Source organism: Tetrao urogallus (assembly GCF_951394365.1).
Source record: "Tetrao urogallus genome assembly, chromosome: 6".
Taxonomy (NCBI): Eukaryota; Metazoa; Chordata; class Aves; order Galliformes; family Phasianidae; genus Tetrao; species Tetrao urogallus.
In genome coordinates, this window is record NC_136819.1 from 6168428 (window position 1) to 6184579 (window position 16152).

The 16152-nt window shown below is 43.9% G+C and overlaps 3 protein-coding genes across 3 annotated transcripts; 1 reads left to right on the forward strand and 2 right to left on the reverse strand.

Annotated features, from left to right (window-relative positions):
• Positions 1-2975: 2975 nt before the first annotated feature.
• RPUSD2 (RNA pseudouridine synthase domain containing 2) lies at positions 2976-5571 on the reverse strand (the record flags this gene model as incomplete). Its single annotated transcript, XM_079536626.1, has 3 exons — positions 2976-3773; positions 4564-4860; positions 5185-5571. The coding sequence occupies 3 exons, from the start codon at positions 5569-5571 to the stop codon at positions 2976-2978; spliced, it is 1482 nt and encodes a 493-aa protein (XP_079392752.1).
• A 1037-nt stretch (positions 5572-6608) lies between these two features.
• On the reverse strand, positions 6609-9610 carry LOC306948247 (protein-L-isoaspartate(D-aspartate) O-methyltransferase-like; the record flags this gene model as incomplete). Its single annotated transcript, XM_079537789.1, has 7 exons — positions 6609-6782; positions 6952-7037; positions 7649-7769; positions 8147-8251; positions 8745-8776; positions 9275-9379; positions 9496-9610. 7 exons carry the CDS (start codon positions 9608-9610, stop codon positions 6609-6611), a joined length of 738 nt encoding a protein of 245 aa, XP_079393915.1.
• A 772-nt stretch (positions 9611-10382) lies between these two features.
• On the forward strand, positions 10383-14657 carry CCDC32 (coiled-coil domain containing 32; the record flags this gene model as incomplete). The annotated part of the gene is made up of 3 exons (XM_079536848.1): positions 10383-10620; positions 13020-13176; positions 14519-14657. 3 exons carry the CDS (start codon positions 10383-10385, stop codon positions 14655-14657), a joined length of 534 nt encoding a protein of 177 aa, XP_079392974.1.
• Positions 14658-16152: the final 1495 nt, after the last annotated feature.

Below are 16152 nucleotides of genomic sequence, written 5' to 3' on the forward strand. Positions count from 1 at the left end.
TGCTAATCCATTGTGCTCTGCACGCGTGGGTTCGAATCCCATCCTCGTCGATAAGGTTTTTTCCCCCCCCCTATTTTGTCTTTTTTTCCCCACCTATTTCTTTTTTATTATTTTTTTCACCTCACAGGCTGCACACCAACGCTGGCTACCGGCCCGCTGCAGGAACGGCTGTCAGCCCCGTGCCTCCCTCCCGCCGCTTGGGGCCGCCCGGGGCCCGCCTCCCGCTGGGCGGGAAGTGCCGTGAGGGGGGAGCGGCTGTACAGCGGGCTCTCAGAAACCCGCGTATGAAGCAACAGCCTCCAAAATCCTTTTTTACAAGCCAAAGGGGCGGATTTAGGCTTGCCTAGCCCTCGATGGGAACCTGGAGAAATATTTGCAAAAGCAGGCTGAGGGAGCTCCAAAACAATCCCAGCGCCTCAGTGAGCAGGCTCACTTTGGAGAATGAATGGTTGCAATAGGGTTTTTTTTTCTTTTCTATGGAGTTATTGAGATTTTTGAATCATACATTGTCACTAAGAGATGCTCTGCATTAAGTGTTAAGTTTTTAAAAATAGCACCTGTGAGGGTGGCTGCAACAGCTGAAAAAGCATGGCTATGTGGAACTTTGGTCACGTTTGGGTTGGTTCTCACACAGCATTTACCTCAGACAAACCATTGGGTGTTTCTAACAGTCGTGCTTTCACCGCTAGAAAAATAGCAAACATTTGTGTATTTCCACAGGCAGCTATGCAGCGTGAAACCATGAGCCTTGAACTCCAATGTGACCCAATGAGTCCCTTCCAAGTTAGGATAGTCTGCGTTAACTACACCCATTAGGGTTAGCCAGAAATAGAGAAACATGGCACTGAGCTGTGGATTTCATATTAAACTCTTCCACCACCCAGCTTCCAAGAGTTGGCACAGGTCAGTAAAATCCTTCTCCTTTGCTTGTTCCTTTTGAAGAATAGGAAGAAAAGGACACTACAACTTAGACTTTGACATGGCCCCAGTCAAAACCCAGTTGCCCCTAAACCCCACTATTTTTCCCTCTGTACCTAGAGCTAGCAGTAGTTACATCCTTATTCTAAAGGCACCTCTTCCATTTTTGTTATATAAAATATGTATGTGTATGAAAAAAACATGACAGTAGTCACACACAGGGGAGCTTTTACTTCCTTTAACAAACTGCCTGCAGATAAATGCTAGACTGGGCCCTAATACATGATGGCGGTTAAAAAAAAAAAAAAAAACACCACCACAAACCAGAAGACACAGATGTCTAGAATCACAAGAGTCCCTTGGCAAGGAGTAGAAGAGCATAGCTCAAGAGCAGACTCTTACAAAAATCATTCCACAGCTGCATGCAAGAGGACAGAAGAAAAAAAAAAAAAAATAATAATAATAATAAAAAAATCAAACACTGCAGCTTTGAACAGTGGAAGAAATAAGCACTTTTTAGTTCTATTTTGGTGCACAAGTCCTGGTAACATCATAAGGTATCATGTGATTTTTGGAGCCTTGCCTAGGAGGCTGGTTATTCATGTGGCCTTGGCAAACCTTAATCCTGCAGCATTTGTCCCTAGCACCCCACTCAAGGGCAGATATGAAGCAGAGTTTCCCAGTGTGTCTTAGGAGGCTGAGAGGCAATAAAGCTTCTTAGAGCACAGCATGACAAGAAGAGACCATCCGTACACCAGCAGGTCTTTGCTATGCTTGCTAAAGAGCATCAGGACTTACAGATTTCTTCATTCACCTAGGAAAATGTTTCTAAAATATTAAAGATTTGTAGAACCTTATGTGCACGCTTTACGTGAATGGGTGCAGAGGACCCCAAATATGCAGCTCTGCCCAGGAGCTTGCAGCTAAAGCTGGTAATTACCTCTGAGCATACATAAGAAAAAAAAGAGAGAAAAAACCCCAAACACCTGAGACAATACGATTGTAATCACCCTCCCAGAAGCCAAGAAGCAACTATAGAAAGACTGATGAAAATTAGAACGATACTGATATTTATCATCCCAGAAATGTTATTATAAAATATATTTAAAAAAAAAAAAAAAAACATAAAATAGCTTTTATTTTTCTTTAAAGCCAAATGTTACCTTGAAGCACAGATGAAGCAATATTAAAAACACACACAATTCCAAAACAATCTGCCTATAGTACAGCTAAAAAAAAAAAAAAAAAGTGAGAATTGGTAGACTGACCTTTCTACCTTGGATTTTTTCTCATGTATGAAGATATTTTCATTGAGGCATAAGGGTTACAGATAATAGATTTATCAAAAGAAGATTCTGAATATTTCCAAGATATGATGCATCACAGGGGAGAGGGCAGAATATGAAGGCAAAATCTAGTGCATCAGTTTCCCTGTAAATCTCAGAAGGGTAAAAATCTTGGGACCAGTATCTTCAAAAATATACACAGATCAGTTCCCTGAGTAACTAACCTTAAATAAAGTAACTGTATGAAGGAATTCCATAAGAGCAATTTCAAAATTAAGTCCACCTTGCTGACAAAGAATAAACAAATCAGCTTCACAGCACTCCCTGGTTTGACTTACAGCATTCTCAGAGGTAATGTTTCAATCAGCTTGACAGTAAAATCAAAATACAAGCAGTTTTGTGTATGACACCCAGTACACTGAACATTACAGCAGCTCTTACTGTACAAGAACAACACAGCAGATCGAGAGAAAAAAATCCATTGCTTAATTTAAGTGTACGTACTAAATTATCTGCATAGATAACTAACAGCAGACCCAAAACAGATTGAGGTGAGAGGCCAAGTTCCTGTGCCAAGGGTTCCCTAGGTGTTCACTAAAGGACAATGTAATCCTAGTGTCACAACCCCATCTTCCTGCCTTTTTACAGTTACTGTTAGCAAAGTCTTCCCAGACCATCTCAATTCACAGGAAATTTGTTCACCTCAACCACAACAAAGCTTTAGGTCTTCTGGCCATGCTGGAACCATGTCTGTAGATGTCACGTCCTCTGTCACTCCTCCCAGTCCTCCATTGCCCATTCAGGCATCTTGGCACAATAGTCAAACTCCGCTCCCTTATAGCGCAAGGCATGTAGGTACATCACCAGCTCCTTGGGAGATGGGTCCCGCCTTGTGATTTTACACTCCACACATAAAGGGTCCCTCTCTTCTGAGGGACCCTTTATTTCTCCTGTTTGCCTACCCTCATTTTCACATGAGCCCAGTTCTGTATTTTTTTCAAGCATTTCTATATTAGTATTGAAGTTCAGTGGGTAAGCTACTACTTCTTCTGTCTCAGAACCCCTGATGTCCTCAGCAAGGCAGGAGTTCTCAATCACAGGATCAGCCTGCACAGATTCTGTGCACTCACTTGAATTTCCAGAGTCATTATTCTCTGCATTAGAATTCAAGTCCTCTTCTGAGATACCCAAGATATCCAGGCTTTGTTTGGAACGATGCTCATCCACCAGTGCCTTAAGGAGCTCTTCATCGGTCTTACCAATCTTTCCACCTTTGCCCTTTTCAGGCCCCCAGGCTTCCATATTATAGATGGGGTCATTGACAATGGGGTATCCTAAATACTGCAAATGGACCCGTATCTGGTGCGTCCGCCCCGTACGTGGAAGACACTTGACCACACTGCTCTTGCCATTGTAACTGAGTCTCTGGAAGATGGTTTTGCAGCACTTCCCTTTGGGGTCCACACGGCACACTCCCACTTTGTAAGAAACAACCAGAATGGGCTCTTCACAGACCACTTCATGTTCTGGAAACTCCCCCACTACACGACAGACATACTCTTTTTCCAGCTATGGGGAGAAAGAAGAGTGATGGTCAGAGCAGAATACTGTCTCTGGGTCTGATTACGCTTCAATCTCATCCTAGTTAGTCCCCTCTTATATCAAAAACTTTTGTAGCAAATCTACTCCTTAAGTTTTATTACAACTGAACAGGAACCAAAGAAAAAAAAAAAAAAGTCAGCTACGTAACCAAACTCATCTCACACTTTCCCCAATATGTTGGGAATTCAAGAACAAAGGCCTGGATTATTTTCCTCATATTAAATTCAAGAGTCACCTCTCAGTGCTTTGAATTGTTACCTTTGTTTCAGTGCATTTAAACAAATCTTGGAAGCTTGTACCCTACAGCTATGGTTGTGGAAATAGAAATGAGAGAATCTTCATAAATTTTAAAGGGAACAGACTGCCCACAGCAGTTGAATCTCCTTCTCTGGAGATATTCAAAACCTGCTTGGATGCTCTCCTCTTCAACCTCCTGTAGGGACCCTGCTTTAGCAGGGGATTGGACTGGATGATCTCCAGAGGTCCCTTCCAACTCCTATAGCTCTGTGATTCCAGCCCAAACCATCCCATGGTTCTGCCCACAGTCTCACAGGGATACAGTCCCCTTTCAATCTAGTACTATCAATATCCTTTACTTTTTTGCTCAGTCTTTTTTTCCAGAATCCTTCTACACTCAGTACAACTAGATAACCATAAGCAGATTATCAGGCTTATTTAGACCAAAAATTTTCTTGACTTTCTGACTTAACCTTTTTCAAGAATATACCACACAAGAAAACCCAAGAAAATCTCTCACCTGCCTCTCCCGAACCTGCTCATCAATCCTCTTGGAGACTTCCACTGTCTTGGCAAACATAAGCACTCCTGAGGTCATGCGATCGAGGCGGTGAATGGTGTGCAGTTCGTTCAGGTTATGCTCTTTGCCGAGGATGAAGATGACAGTGTTGTGACGAAACCTGCCGCAGGGATGCACTGGCAAAGAGGATGGTTTGTCTACAACCACCACCTCATCATTCTCCACCAGGATTTGGATAGGCTGGGCAGTGACTGGAGGCTCGTGGCGATGCACTGTATTCCTGAGAAAATCATTATTCTGCAAAGAAAACAAGCAGTTATCACAGAATCACAGAATAGTTGGGTTGGGAGGGACCTTAAAGCCCATCCAGCATATCAGTTTGGCTAGGGCCCCATCCAGCCTGGCCTTGCACACTACCAGTGCTGGGGAAACCATAGCTCCTCGTCACCCTATTAAAATGAATCCAACCTGAGCCACCCCAGCAAGCACTGCCCGAGGCGCTGCTAGACGGGAAGGCCCAGCTGCGATCTCCCCAGCCGGGTTAACGGTGTGCCCACACCACACTCGCTACCCTCGAGGTGCCACCACCGGCGGTTCCCAGCCCGGAGCCGAGCCGCCCACCTTCAGCACGACGTCCAGGTCCTGCACGGGCTCCTCGTTGAGGCGAAGGCGGCCTGCACGGGCGGCAGCGCGGTAGTAGGCGAGGGGCTGAGCACGGAACTCGGTGCTGAAGACGTGCAGGAGGCTGCGGCCCACCCAGCGGCCTTTGCAGTAAGTGCGGAAGTCGTAGTAGTAGGGCCGCACCTTGCGCAGCCCTCCCTCGAAATAATACGAGGTCTCGGCGAAGTGAGCCGCGCTGAAGCTCACCCCCGACCTCAGTTTCCGCGGCGGCGGCACGTAGCGCTCCCCGGCCGCCAGGCGCCGTTTCTTTGGGGCTGGAGCCACCGTCTCCTTCTCCTCGTCCACCTTCTCGACTACGGCTTTGAGGCCAGGTTCCGGCTCGGCCATGCCGCCACGAAAAGAGAGCGACCGCACACCCCTATCCCGGCTCCGCAGCGCGGAGCGCAGACACGTTCCCCACAGCGCTCCGGCGCGCCCCCGGGCGCAGTGCGTGACGCAGCGCCGCGCAGCCAATCGGGCCGCCGCCGCCGCGAGGCCACGCCCCAATAGTTTGGCGCCACCGCGAGGCTCCGCACTGGAACCCGGCAAGAGCGGCAACAGCTCCTGTGGGGACCCTTCCCACCTGTCCTCGCCCACCCCAAAGAAGAACAAAACAGGATTTTCTCAACCCAAAATTTGCAGTGTTGCTACCACAGCTTTAAGTAAGTTGTGGAAGAACAGGAAGAAGACGCACTCTTGTAAATTAAACTTGAACAAATGAGGGTGGGTCATTGCATTGTGTCTTATTTTTCTCCAAACATGAGGCAGAGCAGTCAATATTAAAGAGTATTTTTAGTGAAGTTTTAAGTATGCCTGTATGCTTTTGGAATTCTCTGTCAATAGATGTTATTTGTAGCTTTACAGAGAGCATATCTGGAATTATCTGGATCGAATCACTGGAACCAGACACTGCCTCCAACAGCATCTGCTGGAGAAACATCATTTTTCTCCATTCCTCCATAACAAGCTCATTAAAGCAGCACTAAGTGCATCCACTGATACAGCTTCCACTCAAAAAGCAAAACCGTACAGACCATCTACAGCCACAAGTCCCACTCATGAACTTTCTGAGGTGACTTTAGAGATATCCTTCCATCTGTCAAAATTCATCCCTGAGGCAAAGAAAACAACTGTTACTGCCATGCATTTGCCTTCAGTTCAGTGACAGAATTCAACAGGGTTCAAGTCTTCTGTTTACAATTCCTATCTAATAGAAAATGCATTCTACTCTCCTGCTGTGCTTTCCTAGCCAAGCTTCTTTCTTCTGACTTTTACAAACAGCATCTGCCAGGAATCCAGGATCTCTCAGCAAAGCCAGCAGTCAAGGAGAACAAGCCCACAAGAAGAGCTGGGAGGAGAAACGCTGCTCAAGGGAGAAGAAAAGTTTACCGAGGCCACTGCTTTTCCTTATCTGTCAGAGGAACATAGATCACACCCATCAGCTGTGTTTCAATTATCTGCCCATCACTGGTTTTGTCGTACTGCATCAGAACTTGGTTTGCACCTTCAGGACCAACAGGCAGTATCAGCCGTCCTCCTGGCTTCAGTTCATTCAGCAACTGGAAAGCAGAGAAATCAGGAAGAAAAAAAAAAAAAGCACAACAAAAGCCAGCCAAGCTTGCCAGCTGTACGTAAAACAGACTGAAAAGGAAGGTTCCAGTGGTTCTCTAATTAATAATTGTATCGTGGCTTCTAGTGAAGGCATGTAACTGTATCATTAACTCTTACCTCCTGTGGAACTTTTGGTGCTGCTGCTCCAACATGGATGGCATCGTAAGGAGCCTCTTCAGGGTACCCCTGCCTGCCATCTCCAACTGCAGGAGGAATAAGCATGCAGAAATGACTTTTGTTCAGACATCACACAAAAATCTAAATTCTTTCCATTGAAATCTAGAGTAGGAAAACTTTGTAGCAAGACTGCAATCTGAAATCCCAAATCAGAGCACTGACCGGTCTGCTAAAAACATAGCATGGGTTTACGTTTTAAAAACCAGGAGAGATTTCTAGAATTAAAGCCAGAAGGGCCTTTAAGTAACACAGTGGTTTTGTGGAGTCTTGAGATTCCAGACACTGAAGGAGCTGACAAATTAAAATAAAACAAAGGGAAACAAAAAATATGTGCAGACTTGTTCAAATAAACCAAATCCTGGATGTGAACAACCAATTTTCATCTAAAGAATATCTCTTTCTGGAATAAGATAGGTACAAGACATTTAGAAGATAGACTGCCCACAGCAGTGAATGCTATTTGCTTATATCCTAGAGTTCAAGTCACTATTACACTGTGCTTATTTAGCCAGAGGTTTCTACCAACAGGTAGAAAGCAGCAACACGAACTGGAGCAATTGCTTCAACAAGCAGAGCTCTGCTGACAGCCAGAGCTAATGCACGTTCACAGGAGAGGACAGGCATCCAGAGAGCTCACCCACAAGTTTTACACGGCCAGAACTGAGCAAAGTTGGATCATCTTCTTTGACGTTTCTGATGGATTCATTTACCAGCTCTTTGATATGTTCTATACCCACAGCTTTCCCTGTTGGGCCTACCTAAAAAGGAAACAGCAAACATACACCTATAGACCTCCCAGTACATAGAAATACAGACATATTTTGTACATCCTGTATGTACAGAAACACATTTTATATGACAAGTTACTGTAGGGACTGAAGTATTTCCAAAAAGAATCTTAAGAGCAGTTTCAGAACAAGAAGGTGCAAACACTGTGGCATGATGGTTTTAAGGCTGAATAGTCCCAGTTACATTAGCAGATACAATATGCACTCTGGAAATTATTGTATTTGTCACTACTACAAGCTAGCTTAGGAAGAGTTCACTCCTTCCCTCTGTGCTTTCCATGCCAGCTATAGCAAGCTACCTGTCCTGGGGTACCTTGCTTGCTAGGAATGCAGTCATTTGAGCTTACCATCCTGGCAAAGCAAGCTGTGAGATATCCACTTCCAGATCCAACATCCAGTGCTTTCGCACCTTCCACAAGCTGATCCTTCAGCAGTTCCAGTGCATGGGCATGCTGTGTGGGTACAAACACAGGAGCGTGAAACATCACATTCTACTTTCTTTCTCCTATAACTTTTCATTATGTTGTTTCACGCATTTGGTGCTCTGCTTTAAACACAGCACAGCAAGCATTTTTTTTCTGACACATGCTGAGTGAGTGAAGAGTTTCATCTTTGACGTCTTTTTTACAGAATAGCATTTAGGAAAAGGTTCAGCAATAATACATGAAGCAACAAAAAGAGCAATCTCATGCAACAATTCGACAGTGCTAACAGTTAGCCTAAGTTACATGGAATTCCTACCAGAACATACTTTTAAGTCAACATTAAAAAATTTCACATATATAGTACTTAAAGAAACAGTCTTGATACCATACCCATGGGACCTTTTTCACCTTTCTGTTCTAGTAATTAAGTAAAATTGGAGGGGAAAAAAAAAAAAAAAAAAAAAGAGGAGGTACAAACAATTCCCTTAATTTCTGGTAAAAGTGGAAAGTTTTATCTCACCATATGTGGTGCACTGATTGTAGCCTTGTATCCTAAAAGGAAGCCAGGTGACAAAAATTATGTGACAAAGAAGCAACAGTGAAAAGGTTCAAATAATTCTCTCCCCATTCCCTAAAAACATGAAAACATTTTTCTTTTGCCTCATTAAAGCACTTCATTGGCTCATAATTTGTAGGATAACTAATGAGACCAAGATAGCTTTCCACTGTTTCAGTTCTCAACTATTCCAACTTCTACCCTCAACTCATTCATCAGAATGCTCTGCAACTATCACAGGCTGTGCTTGTTTCTATTCCACAAGTCAAATTCAAGCAAACAACACACATTTTGAACAGTCTATACTGTTCCTTCCTCTGGATCCCACTGTTGAAATACAGATGAGAGCTGCTCTTCTTAAAAACTCACCCACTGCTTTGGTGAGAGTGCTGCCAGCACACAGAACTCAGAGCGACCTCAAGCCCCTCTCTGCCATCGTGCCTACCTCAATCAGCACGAACACCATACAAACGGTGATACTGCAAGCTGCTCACCAATAGATTGAGGGGAATCCATGTATGGGAAATATTTGATGTAGTGCCCTCTGTCAGTAGCTAGCAACACGTCAAAGACTCGCTGGGATTTAATGATTCCTTTTTCTGGAACACAGACAAAAACAAAAACAGGGCTTAAATGCACAGTAGCAAGTCAAAGACCAACCACCAACCCACCCAGAATACCCACAGACAGCCCCGAGCACACGCTCTGCACTCACTATAGAGGTTGTTGACCAGCTCGGGGTGCGTCTTCCCGCTGGAGGTCCAGGCCATGCTTCTAGAGAACAGCAGTCCCATCAGTGCCAACGTCACACAGGGCAGCAGGCGACTCATCCCACGGCCGGCCTAACAACGGGAGCACCCCACAGCTCAACCTTGTCTTACTTTCAACTCCTGCCCCCACCCCTGCAGCTCCCCGCCGTACCAGCACTCACCGCGCAGCCGCACCGTGCCCCGCTACCCGTTGCCAAGTGTAACAGCTCCCTCGCCTGAGCTGCGCAAGAAAACTTCCGCCCTTTGTCAAGATGGCGCCGCAGCGGCGTCACTCTCCCCTCAAGCCTCCAGCTTATTCCCACCCCTTCCCGGTCAGGCCGTGACTGTTTAACGGGAAAACTTCCGCCCTTTTCCAAGATGGCGCCGAAGTAGCGCCACTCTACCCTCAAACCTCCAACCTATTCCCTGCTCCCCTTGCTTCCGGCAGGGCGCGGTGACTGGTTAAAATCAGAGGTCGGAGCGTGGTGATTGGCTGAGCTCAGGTGCCAATCGGCGCTCTGCCAGAAGTCGCTGTGACTTCCCGTGTTGGCGGTGCTGAGGCGCAGGGGGACGATTGGAGCGGTTCTACTGTGACCCGAACAACCACGTCCCGGAGAGCTGTGGTGACAGGAGTCGAGGGGGCGCCGGAACACTGCGGCCTAACACCGTGAGAGGCTCTTCGGGCCCTGAAGGGTGTAAGTGTTGCGTTGCGAGGGGAGGCTCCGGAGGAGCTATGAGATGTCCCTCAGCGCTCCACTGGGGTGGTTTGGGCAAAAGGCAGTGGCTGGTGAGAGGCAGAGAGACACTGAGTTGTTCTCACCGTGTGCCACTTGTACCCTCCCTGCAGGCCTTCATGATGAGAACGATTGAGAGCATCAACTCCATGGTCATCAGGCCCAGCGAGGACCTCTGGGCTGAAATCTGCTCGTGTCTGCCACATCCAGACCAGAAGGATGCCAGCGAGGCCTTCACTGATTCATTCCTGGATTCCTACAAAAACGGAGGAAGCCAGGGCAATGGGGTCCCTTCCCAACCAAACCCAAAGCCCTGGGCACCCCTGAATGACTCAGAGGTGTATTTAGCATCGCTAGGTGAGTGTTGGGTAAGGCTTTGGGTAGGCTGAGGTGCCTGCTGACAACTGTGGCATCAGAGGGGGCGCTGCTCACATCTTTGGTTGGTTTTTGCAGCTTAGAAGTACTCAGCAGAGCTCCACACTCAGTTATTGCATTAGTGGAATTGAGAAACACAGCTGGAGCCTGTCATAGAATAAAATGGCTTAGCTTGGAAGTGTCCTTAAAGACCATCCAGTTCCAATGTCCTGCTGTGGGCAGGATTGATATCCATCCTATCTTGGGACTTGATCAGGATGGCGTGATGGAATGGGATTGAACATTTAGAGTCTCTTTGGGCAGCATGTATCAGGGCCCCACCACCCTCTGAGTAAAGAATTCCTTCCTAACATCTAAGCTACACCTCCCCTCTTTTAGTCTAAAGCCATTCCTCCTTGTCCTATCACTATATCTCTGTGTAAAAAGTTGGTCCCCCTCCTGCTCATAGGCTCCCCTCAGTACTGGAAGGGTGCAGTGTATTTCCATTGTTGCTGACTTGGGAAGGGGAAACGTGTTTTGAAATCGTTATAAGCCTTTGTGTTGCTGTATTGCCAGCATTTGTCTCCTGAGGCTCCAAGAAATAATTAGATGTTTCTGAGTGTAAAGAAAAAAAGTCAAATAATTCTGTGACCTGATTTTTGGGGGGAGACAGAATCAGGAAAGATGCTTTCTAAATAACGTTTGCTGGAATCTTTGTTCTAACATATGGGAGATTATACAGATAATCTCAGTGCTATTGCTTAATTCCTGCATAATCTATAAAACCATAAATTGATCGTTAGCTGTGTAAAAGCTAATAGAAACATGTGATACGAGGGAAGTCAACATCCTAGCACAGCTAAAAGCAGCAGTCATTATCTCTAAGGCCATGGATTAGCCACCCTTTTTAAAATATTTCCTGATCTCTTCATGTTCTACAGCAGCAGTCAGTTCCAGGAAGGATGCTTCTGCTGCCTGTTAGGAGAAGCCTTTGGGGTTCCTCTGTGCTCTAACAGTTCAGCTGCTACTCATCCAGACATAGTGAAATATTCAATGTTATGGCTCTTTTCTGCTTTTTCCTTTCTGTGGAGTTATTTTTATTTTGGGTCAGTTTATAATCTGGTTCTCAGTGCAGCCATGCATGTGCTTGGCTTATGTATGACGTTTCTGCATGCAGAAACAGGCCAGGAGAAATGGGGATGGTGTGGCAGAAGTGGGTTTTAAGCTTTTATTTCTGCCAGAGCCTCCATGTTGACTTTGTTACTGTTTTAGCTTTCTGTGAAACAACAGTCTAAGTACAGGTTTTGGTATCTGATCAAAGGTGCCATAGCAGCAAGACAGAATTTGCTCTTCTAGTGTTAATTGTTGCTGCAGTTCTAATGTGCTCAGAAAATGCTAATGGATAAATTTTCACAAGCAGGCTTCAGACTAGGTATGTACTTGTTTTCATACAGTCAGGATGAAAGCATAACTCTAGCATAAACTTTCTTTTGTGTATTCTGGTTAAGCCAGCAGAAGCATAAAGTTGTTGTGGCTTTCTACATGGCCAAGATTAGCAATTGTGGAATGGTACCATCAGCCTGTCAATATATTTGGGCAGATAATGATATTTCAGGTCTTAAGAATTGTTAGAGCCAGATATTTCCAGTGACAGCTCAATTCTGTAACACAGAGCGAGCTCCAAAAAGAGTCACAGGAGAGCTGCTCTGTTGTGAGCTACTGCAATTCAACTAACATATCATACACCTTTTTGTAAAAAGTGTGAGTACAAGTTAATAGCTGGCCCAATTTAAGAAAGAATCTGTTATAAAGAGATTTTGTGACTGGAGAAACTCATTAAATTTGCTTACTTGCAGCTTTGTGTATTGTGGCTGAATCACCCTGTGTCTGCTAAGAACACTGTTTTCATTGTAGCCTGTGGCTGAGAAACTCACAATATCACGTTCTGTTCTGAGATATCCTACTGATAATACTGCTGTGCTCACTGCAGTTTTTTTTCCCCTCAGTTTGGGCATTATTTGGATTTCATACTACAGTTAGTGTGATTTCTATTCCATGCCAATTTGCGTGGAAATTGTGGGAACGCAGTGCATTTGAGATCAGTACCCTTCTGTGCAATTTCATCAAAACTCAGTGGTAAGTGGAAAAGTCATTAAAGATAAGAAGTGGGCAAAGTGGACTGATTGCTTACACTTTGTTTCCTTCTGAAGAGTCACCTAAAATTACATGGAGGAAATACTGTCATGCAGACTTCAAATGCAAGAAAAAAGTTACTTAATGAAGACTAAGTATTGAAATGTTAATTTGACCTTTTTGATATCGAAGTGCAGACACTTGTGGGTTTTTTTCCTCCTTTCCCTCAGAAAAAATATAATAAAGAGCTCTGATTTGCCTCTTCACAGAGAGAAAGCTGATGAGAATTAAAGGTTTGTCTGAAGAGGTGACCTCCAAGGACATGCTGCGTACTCTGTCACAAGCTAAGAAGGAATGCTGGGACAGGTTCCTCCAGGAGAAGTTTGAGTCTGAATTTTACATAGAGGGACATGAATCTGATGAGAGGTAATAAGCAGATCAATAAGGAATTGTTGCAACTTGCAATAGGACATTGTGACAGAAGGTCTCACTGCACATTTGCTAGACTGACACAGGCTTTCTGAGCAGCTTTGGTAATGCCAGTTGGGTCACACTAGAGGGACACATGGGACATGAATGGACTGAACTTTCAAAGCTGTGTACTGAATTTTTTTTTTTTATTTTTTTTTTTTTTTGGCATTCCTCTTACCTAGGTGATCCAGTAAGGAAACAACTGGAACCTACTTGACAATTTCCTTTGTCGCACTTGGGGTAGGGGGGAAGTGTCTTAATGGGTCTCACATTCCCTTTTTTAAGGGTTAGCTTTTAACAGTGAACTTCAGACCATTCCCTGCATCTTTGTGAGGGCCTAGGCAAACACTGCTTCAGAAACAAGTGGGATTTGAAGCTCTTTCCAGGGTTGATATCAGATCTGAAATTTGATTTCATGATTCTCAGTTCAGTGCCTCTCTTACAATGCTTCCTCTCTCACCCATTACTCTTTTGTAGATGATGTATGAATTAAGATGAGAGTCCTTTCCTAGACGCTAAAGCAATCTACATTCTCAATTACCTATAATGGTCTCTATATTTCTCTTTTCTGAGCTGACATTTCTCATGATTGCTTCTATTTGGAAAAAAAAAGATTTTCTCCCTTAAGAAAAATCTACTTAAGCTCATTTTGGAGTTCAAGTATGAAAAATAATTTATGTTTATAATAGGTCTTAGATTCTTTCTTTGACAGTTAACTTTATTTATATTTAAAAGCAAGTTGTAGACAGAGGTGTTCTCTCTACTCTGTTTTTAAAGACTGGGGACATTAGCCGTGAAAATGTTTTCATTGCTAGACTTTGATTAAATGAAGTTAGAGGTCACCCTTAAATGGTACTGAGCTATTTGAAGCTCATCCAGCAGTGTAATTAAGCAAACCTTAACTTTTAAGTGCACAAACAATCTCAAGGACACTACCGAAATTTCTGCTATTGTAGAAGAGCAAGAGCAAGTTAATTTTGTTATGCAAGGATTGAATGAATTGTGTCACTTCTTGGCAGATGAGCATATGCACACATTTCAGAGTTATATTAAGTTTTAGTCAACATTTAAATGAAGACAGAATTGGTCTTTTCCATGAGACCAGCTATTGTGAAATAGGCTGTAAGAGATTAAGTATATTAGTATATATTTATATACTTCTTTAGTATTGTTAGCATTCTAGGATGTAGGTGTACTGCCTATATTTCCCCCTTAACCTTCCCTAGTTAGTCTAAATCATACCTTGTGAAGCTTTATTACTTGTCTTATCTTTTGTTATGTCTTTGCTTTCTCTCAGCACCCTGGAGCATCTAAAGCGATGGCTGCAACCTGATAAAGTGGCCATTAACGCTGAAGAGGTACAGTACCTCATCCCTCCAGAATCACAGGTAGAGAAACAGGAGACTGAAGAAGAGCATCCAGCTGCTGAGCAGTGAGATATGCAGCAACCATGCCACAGAGCTGTCTCTTGTCCAACCCTGATGAAGCTGTGTGCAGCAACAGTAATGCTAGGAAGAGGGTGGGGGTGGGTAATGAGTGCCAATTGTCAGCCATTTAAAGACAATGAAATGAAATCCAACAAGAAAACAGCACTGGACCTCCAAGGATATTGACTGGCATTTTTTGTGGACAAGAGTGGAACAGAATTTGCTGAACTGAAACCCTTTTTTGATGCAGTCCCAATGTGTTAGCAACCAAATCATTCTGGCATGAATGTGAATTGTTTGTAACTCATCAGGAGGCATATTGAACTGTAGCAGTTGTTTAGAAGCATCAGAAAACATAATGGTCTAGAATAGAACAGATAAAACAACGTTGACGTTAAAGGTCGATAGAGGGAAGCAGCGTACATCTTCTGTCAGATAAAGAAAGCTCTTACCATGGAAATTGGAGGGGTAGTTCTAGTAGCTTAAGCGCATTAGATTGTTCATTGTGTATGAAATTACACTTTTAAAAGGAGCTTATCACGTTCACTGTTTCCTATCTCTGTTAGTTATAAATGTGCTGTTTCATTCACTGCTGGCTGTTATTCTGTTGCTGCTTCTTCAGTGTCGTGACTGGGTGTTTGTCCACACCATTAGCTTTGTGCCATAACCACCCACTGCAGCCTCACCATTCTCTAAAGCAGTCACACGTAATTCTCCATTAGAACAAATGTGGACATTTGAGAAACACGGTGAGTCACCTGAATGTCAATGATACAAGGCTCACAAAGCTTTGGTGTTGTTGAAAAGGATTCCTATGTCATCTTTCAAATGCCTCTATTCATTTATCTCTAAAAATAATTCTGCTTTGCTGTATTCAGATACAGTGCTGTAAATGCCATCTCTCACCTGTGCTGTCAAGCTATAATGAAGGCACGTCTGAGCATTTATCAGAAATTGAATGTGCTGAGAGAAAGATGCAATTTCTTTTTCTGAACCCAAGCTATTTTGCAGTCAATACATTTCTTTCTTGCCATTAGCAGTGAGTGAAGATGCTTTATATTATGTTGTCTATTGCCATTAAAGTTATTTGAGCTAGAAATGTATTCATAATAACTGTACCAAAACATTTAAAGTCCCAGATCCATGTAATGGCTCTGCAGTGTCATATCAGCTCCACTCACCGGTTTTGGCATGGCTAAGAAAGCTGGCAGAGAACTATGCGGTATGGTTTTGTTACATTATCATGCAGGAAGAAACACAGGTTTTCTGTTTGTGGCTGTTGATTGATACTGTCAGCACAAGACAGTAAATTAGGTCCTGAAGCAGTGCAGCATTGTCTTTTCAGCAGAGACGTAGACCTGCCAAAACATAAGCGATAATAGATTGGCATTTAATTGGAGACCACATCCAAATCAAGCAGTGAGTCCAGCCCCATCAATCTGCAGGCTTGCTCTGAAGGTTGTCTGACTCAATGGGGATGTAAACATTAGGACTGAAAAAGACA